Consider the following 7,206-nt stretch of genomic DNA (forward strand, 5'->3'; position numbering starts at 1 on the left):
CCTCCCTTGCTTTCTCTCGCCCCCGAATTTCCTGAGCAGTGGAGGCACTGAGGTTACTCTGGCGTCCCCTGCTCAGGAAGCGAGGAGGAGGAGGGAGTGAACCCCAATCCAGGCCCAGCCTATTCTCGACCCTGGGCGGGGTAACACGCCTCAGAGCCTTCCAGGAGGCGGTACGGAGCGCGGGTGCGAGGATCAGCCCCGGGTGCAGAATGGTTTCAGAGGGAAAACGCAAAAGCAAACAGGGAACACTTCGAAGCACTCCCGAGCCCTGTGAACACACCACGCGGTGCATTTATTTGGGTTGTAATAATCTCCATCAAGCCCACCAAATATTTACAACCTGCATCTCCGCGCTGTACACGCTGTAAAACCGGGGACTGGGTTTTTGGCTGCCATCTCTCCTGTCTCTCTCTCTCTCTGCCCTTTTCTGTTTATATACACACGTTGGGTATTACAGACACACGCCTTCATTATATTTCCTTATATAATACATAAAATTTCACAGCCTCTGATGAAAGGGTTTTTTTTTTTTTGAAAGGGGTTTTTATAGCTTCCCCAAGAGCCGCCCGTGGCCGTGTATCCAAGCCGCAGATACAAAGCTCGAGTTATGTAACTACAAATAAATGGCGGAGGAGCAGATCGGTGGCGACCGCTTCTCACCACCGATCACGGAGGCTCCAGGTAGGTGCAGGCCGGTCGGGAACTCTGCTTCGTGGACTGCCAGGCGGGGCCTCTCTTGCCCTTGGCCTGCCGGTGGTTGGGAGGCGGCTCTCCCCTCTCGGCTGCCAGGGAACCGGTTCCCTCTGAGCCGCGCAGACAGGACCCCGAGCCAGGCGGAGCTCCTTTGCACTTGTCACGGATGAATCCGCCCCCGCGCCGCGACGGAAGACTGCGCACTAGGTGGAGAAGAGACGCGCAGCCCGTGAAACGGGTGCGGGTGGAAAAGTTTACAGAAGTAAATCGCCAGCAGCCCGACTCCCGGCAGGCTCCATTCGCTGACCCAAAGCTGGGTTTACCTTCTTAGCTGGATTTAAATATTGAGGACTGTTTCGGAACGAGAAGCAGGGGAAACACTCTCTGCTTGGTAGGTAGGACCCCAGCTCCAGGAGAGCGCTGAGAAAATGTCTTTCAATAAAGACAGCTCGGCTGCTTAGAAACTCGGCTTCTCGCGCCTGCCCCAAGTCGAGCGTCAACGAGTATTTCTGTGAATATTATCACATATAACCCAGTGCAGGTGTCTCTCTTCAGCCAAATAAATAGAAAACCAGAGGCTCCAGAACACGCGATTCAAGAGGCCATATTGAAAGCCTGCTTTTGTCTGGCCTTTTCGTTTTAAAACCCCGCTGCAGAAGGCAAGAGGGGAGAGAGAAGCTCAGAAACGAAAGGGAGGTTTCAGCACCCGCGGGACTCGTCCCAGTTGGCTGACTTGGGCCCAGAAAGGCCGAGGCCTTGCCGGCAGTATCTGGATCCTCTTTGGCCCAGGAGGCCGTTCAGCGCGTCCTGCCAGGACGGCTTGGACCTGCGCCGGACAAAACCCGGGCAGGGGTGAGCCTATGGTACAGGCTCCCAGCCCTCTTGGCTGGGAACGCGTGCTTTCCTGCTCTCCCAGAAATCGCTCCCCCACCCCCGGGCTGTCGGGTCGCCCCACGAAGGCAGGTTCTACTTTAACCGCCATCGCTGTCGGCTGCTGCAGCCACCGGAGTCTAGACAGACGGCGGCGGCGGGGCCCGTTCTTTCTCTTTGCGTCTTGCTCCGTGTCACCCGAGGAACAATTTATTGGTCTAAAGCTGTCTAATTCCGCCTCTTTGATCTCCTAGCCTTCTTCTTGTTTGTTTGGTCTTCCTTTAACTTTCTTAGGCTTTTATTTCCTGCCAGAAAGTAATGCTATTTGGAATATTTGGTATTTTCTTCTCTTCCAGTCTTACCCCACCATTCCCCAGCGGAGACACACCATCGTCCTGGTCCTCCATAAAGGCCATCCCTGGATATTGCCGCACTATGGCCCCTGTGCCCCCAGGGGAAACCACCAGGCACCCACCTGTCCAGACAGCCCCCGCCTCCCCACCCACGCCTCAGGCAGTCCACTAGGCCAGAGCTCGGGCTCCGTTGCATCCAAGCATGAACGCTTCTGCCACCTTTTGTGCTTCTGGGACCCCCTGAGAGCGTGCGGTGAACAGGGGCGGCCTGGACCCTCTGAAAGTGATGGGAAGCGTTTTGTATACAAGGAATCAAACTCTATAATTCAGAGAATTTCCGGGTCAATTCCATTGTGAGGTCGGGTTTATGGTGTGCAATAGAGCTGAGCAGTAAAATGCGTACTGACCTGACTGCTGGGCTTCCATCGAAGCCTGGGCAGTTTATGAGGCGTTTAGGGGAAGGGTTCACCCCACCACCCTCTAGGGAGTGGTGGGCAGCAGGGCATTCTGCTGCTCCGACCCTGCGCAGAGGTTGGAGGCTTGGGAAGGTAAGCGCCGAGAGTTGAGGCCCTGGGTGGGAGTGAGTGAGACTATTTTGAGCTCCAGTCTTGGAAAGGTAAAGCCAGTCCTTGGAAAGGTGAAGCCGCCAGAGCTAGGTGGCCTTTTGGGAAAGGTCCCCCTATTTGTTTTGGGGGTCTCCAAAAGAAATGGAGATCTATAGTGGGCTGCAGTCCCCAGGCGCCCGGGCCCGCTCTCTTCTCCAAATTGGCTCTAAAGCATGTATTGCTCGCAGGCATCCAGGCCCATGAGGAGCCAGTTGAGGCCCAGGGGTGGCCCCAGTGAAAGCTACCAGAAACCTTACAGCACCGCTGGCACCTGGAAAGTGTTGGCCTGAGGTTCCAACAAGCTGGGGGAAAGAGACTTGGTTTCCCTTGAGCGAGGGGGAACCAAGGGTTGCAGGGAGGACAAAAGAGTGTCCGGCCATTTCTTAGGCTGCCAGAGGCCAGCCAGGTGCCCAGGAGAGAACGCACAGAGCCTGCCGGGCCAGAGGTGTCCAGGAGGAGGGGGGGGGAACCTCATGTTAATAAATCTGCTGGCAAATGAGGCTCATTAATAGATAAATATTTCACTGTTTCCTTTAGGGCAGATAAACAGTGCGCTGCCGATTAAGGAAAGGAAGCTGAAAGACCTTGACTTTATTCCAACCACATGGTTCCAGTTTGCGGTGGCTTTCTCGCTGTAGCTGAAAGCGACGCTGCGCCTGCCCCATCTGGATCAGAGTCTAAGTCGGCCTCCGGCCCACTGGACCTGGGAGGGGGGAGACACAGGCAAAGAGTCGATTTTCCCAGAGCCGAGATTTGCCCACCCGGCCACCGTGGGGCGGGCGGATACTCGGAGTGCAGAGACCCTCCCTGGGCTGCATCAATGGGCAGAAAGAGGGGCAGGGAGGACCCGCAGGCTTGGTCCAGCGTTCGGTAATAAGCAAGAGGGGACTGCGCCCGGCCGGCTCCGCGCGACCTCTGCAGGCCAGGGGTCCAGGTTGGCGGCGGGCTGAGCGCCCGCGCGGAGCCTCAAGAGTCCTTTTCCAGCAGGACGCGCCAGGCCGGCCGGGCGCGGACAGATTCGTTGGCCACATATTTGAGCCTCTTCCCCTTCCATTCTAGGCTGCCGCGGGCCCCGCGAAGCGAGACCACCTGTGAGGGCTGCTGAGATTGGCGGAGGCGATCATGTGGGCGGTCACGTGCTGCAGCGACCTCCGTCCAAAAGAAAATGGGGTTTGGTGTAAATCTGGGGGTGTAATGTTATCATATATCACGCTACCTCGTAAAACCGACACTGAAAGCTGCCGGACAACAAATCACAGGTCAAAATTATGAGTTCTTCGTATTATGTGAACGCGCTTTTTAGCAAATATACTGCGGGGGCTTCTCTATTCCAAAATGCCGAGCCGACTTCTTGCTCCTTTGCGCCCAGCTCGCAGAGAAGCGGCTACGGGGCGGGCGCTGGCGCCTTCCCTTCGACCGTACCGGGCTTGTACAATGTCAACAGCCCCCTCTATCAGAGCCCCTTCGCGTCCGGCTACGGCCTGGGTGCTGACGCCTACGGCAACCTGCCCTGCGCCTCCTACGACCAAAACATCCCGGGGCTCTGCAGTGACCTTGCCAAAGGCGCCTGCGACAAGGCAGACGAAGGCGCGCTGCACGGCTCGGCCGAGGCCAATTTCCGTATCTATCCTTGGATGCGGTCTTCAGGTAGGCGAAGCCGCTAGGCGGGCCGGGTGGGCGCGCGGGCTGGGAGCTGGCAGCACAGGGCTGGGAGCGCGGGGCTGGGAGCGCGAAGCACGGGGCTAGGAGCGCGGAGCGCGGAGCAAGGCGGCTGCAAGCCGGCTGCCCCGTGACTCTTGGCGGCTCTGCCTTTCTGGTTTTAATTAGAGCCAAGGCGCCATAGCGTGGAGAGCTCATAGCATTGTATGTAAATGAGGCTCATAAAACTTTTTATTGCCCAATTAATGGGTTCGATCCTCGTAAATTTATTTAACTCCATTTGCCTTGGAATTTCAACACTAAGTTTGTTCGCTATTCTCTTCTCTCTCTCTTTCTCCCTCCCTTTCTTCTCTCTCCCTCCCTCCTCCTTTTCCTTTCAGCCAGGCTTTTTTTTTTTCTCAAAAGCAGGGAGAGCCAAACCCTTAGGGCCCCTCACACGCCCCAGTGCCAGGGGCCATTTAAAGGCGGGGATGGGTGTGTGGGAGTGGAGACAGAGAGCCGGAGTTCCCTGGGAAGGTCCGGGGTTGGGGGCGCGGGCTGCTGGGGAGGGCAGGCGCCCCTGGAGTGCTGGCCGCCGGAGAAGGTCTCCCTTTTGCCTAGCTAGGCGGGGAAGCGGCCCGGCTCTCCTTTGAATGGCAAAAGCGCAGCATCTCCCACTTGCCCACACTCTATATTTACAATTTCCCTTTGTCAGGGGGAAGCAGGACATTGTGGAAGCCTAGCCGGCTGGAAAGGGCGGTTGTAAAGTTGGGATTCTGCGCCTTCCCTCCTCACAGAGCTGCCTGCGCGTCTGGCACCGCAGTCGGGGTCTTCAGCTAACACTCCCGCTCCTCCCCCAGCTCAGTTTGGGGACGCGGGGCGGAGGGGGGACTCCCGCCTAGGTCAGGGCCGGGAGGAAGGTGCGCGCTCTGGGATGGCGGCCTGGCTAATGCACTGTCCTGTGTCCCTGTCGCTTGTCTGTCCGTGTGTGTGTGTGTGTCTGCTCTCAGGGCCGGACCGAAAGCGGGGCCGCCAGACCTACACGCGCTACCAGACGCTGGAGCTGGAGAAGGAGTTCCACTTCAACCGCTACCTGACGCGGCGCCGCCGCATCGAGATCGCCCACGCGCTCTGCCTCACCGAGCGCCAGATCAAGATCTGGTTCCAGAACCGCCGCATGAAGTGGAAGAAGGAGCATAAGGATGAGGCTCCGGCCGCTTCCGCCGCCCCCGAGGGTGCCGTGCCCGCCGCCGCTGCAGCCGCCACCGCCGACAAGGCCGACGAGGAGGACGACGAAGAGGATGACGACGAGGAGGAGGAGGAGGAGGAGGAATGAGGGCTGGAGCCAGGGCCCTGGCTGCACCAGACAGTCGGGAAAGTGTCTTTAGAGACTGATTTTATTTACAAAAGTGGAAAAAAATAAAAAGAAAATGTTAAAAAGAAAAACACCCCAGTCCCCAACTTGCACCCAATCTACCCCATTACCCGCTCCGGCTCCCAGCTTATTTGGACTGAGCAGCCACCTAGACTGGGGCCCCTTGGGGATCCCCTCTGCCTTCGAGGACCACCCCCGAACAGACACCCCCAATCCCAGTCCCACCAGCTTTGCTCTGGCACGGTTAAAATACTACCTAGCACAGGCCTCGGGGAGAGGCACCCCCAAACTACCTATGGGCCCAGCCCCAGAGGGCCTCCACTCCCAGGAAGCCCAGACACGTCCCAACACTGTCAGACACCCAACACCTCCCCCATACCCGCAAGGACCTGACTCTCAGTACTACCTACTTGCCCCAAACTACCTATTTTGTGCTGGCTGGCTCGCCTGCTACCTAGTGCCGAACCCTCCCCCCTCCACAGCCAGGCCGCTGCTGCTTCCTGGCTAGCAGTCTTTGGGGTCTCTGAGGCTGTGCTGAGAAGGCACTGGTGTCCGGGGACCAGGGCATTGGCTTCTATTTAAATGGAAAAATAATATATTTATTCCAAAGCATTCTAAGTGTTGCAATCTAGAATCCCTCCTTCTTTGACCTGGGCACCCCATGTTCAGGCCCATCACCCCCTATTTCTGGAAGGGAGCATTCTCAAGCTAGCTGAAGGCCTCTGGGTTCGCAGAGATGCTCCCAGCCTCCCTGCCCCTCCCCTGGCCCCTGTGTCCTGCTGTCCAGCCATGTTGAATATGTACACCCTGACTTTTCCTACAATGGCAAATATTGTATATTTGAACAAGATTTTTTTTGTCATTTATATAGTCTTGGAGCTCATTTGTAAGGCAATGTCCTGACTTGGGAAGGATGTGTTAATGGGGTGACTTTGTAGCATGGTGTGTTGTCTTGACCCAACTCTATAGCGTGTGGGGAGGGCAGCCCTCCCCAGCGCCCTCTATCTCCTGTGTTGTCCTGTGTCCCCCTCATCCCTCTTGGCTCTAGCCTGGGCTTCCAGGAACAGGAAGGTACACTTCCTGTCTTGCCCAGTGAACAGTGTTTTATGTAACAGAAAAATAAAGATGCTCGATGACAAAGAAATGTGGACCGCTTTATCTAGGGGGGAGGGGGCCTGGGGACGAGAGGGTGAGCATGAGTGGAGAGCAAGCCCTGGCTGTGTCTATGTGGCCAAAGGGGCTTTGAGACAGCAAAAATGGAAGAAAGAATAGGGTCTATGTGCTGGGTGTCACGTATTGGTGTATACACCTCGAATCCCTTTTCACGTGGACTTTTTATGTGTAGATTCATATAGGTGTGTGTACCTCTTTTTGCATGTGTATTTCTGTGTATTTTTGAGTCCATAATTGTATGTATTTCTTTGTCCATAGTTGAGTGCAGGTGTTTTTGTGTGTAAACAATTGCAGGTATTTCTTCGTCCATAATTGGGCGCATGCGTTTCTGTGTGTCCATAATTGTATATGTGCATTTCTCTGTGTGGAGATTTTTGTCCGGTTTGCATGTGTGTGCAAACATCTTCCAGATCCCTTGAAAATGGAATCTTCGATTGATACATTATATTCTATGAACCTCCCCCAAAACCTCCAGAAATTCCATGAGAGAATCCCAAAT

At 56.0% G+C, this 7,206-nt stretch overlaps 1 protein-coding gene across 2 annotated transcripts; it reads left to right on the forward strand.

The window, feature by feature from the left end:
• The first annotated feature begins 3,726 nt into the window (after positions 1–3,726).
• HOXA7 (homeobox A7) lies at positions 3,727–6,626 on the forward strand. 2 transcript variants are annotated; one of them, XM_082661995.1, is made up of 2 exons: positions 3,727–4,168; positions 5,170–6,626. In XM_082661995.1, exons 1-2 carry the CDS (start codon positions 3,790–3,792, stop codon positions 5,493–5,495), a joined length of 705 nt encoding a protein of 234 aa, XP_082518121.1. In that variant the 5' UTR covers positions 3,727–3,789; the 3' UTR covers positions 5,496–6,626. The 2 variants fall into 2 exon arrangements, with proteins under 2 accessions (XP_082518121.1, XP_082518122.1); XM_082661996.1 differs by lacking the exon at positions 5,170–6,626 and adding an exon at positions 4,561–5,040.
• Positions 6,627–7,206: the final 580 nt, after the last annotated feature.

Source organism: Grampus griseus (assembly GCF_964374135.1).
Source record: "Grampus griseus genome assembly, chromosome: 9".
Lineage (NCBI taxonomy): Eukaryota > Metazoa > Chordata > Mammalia > Artiodactyla > Delphinidae > Grampus > Grampus griseus.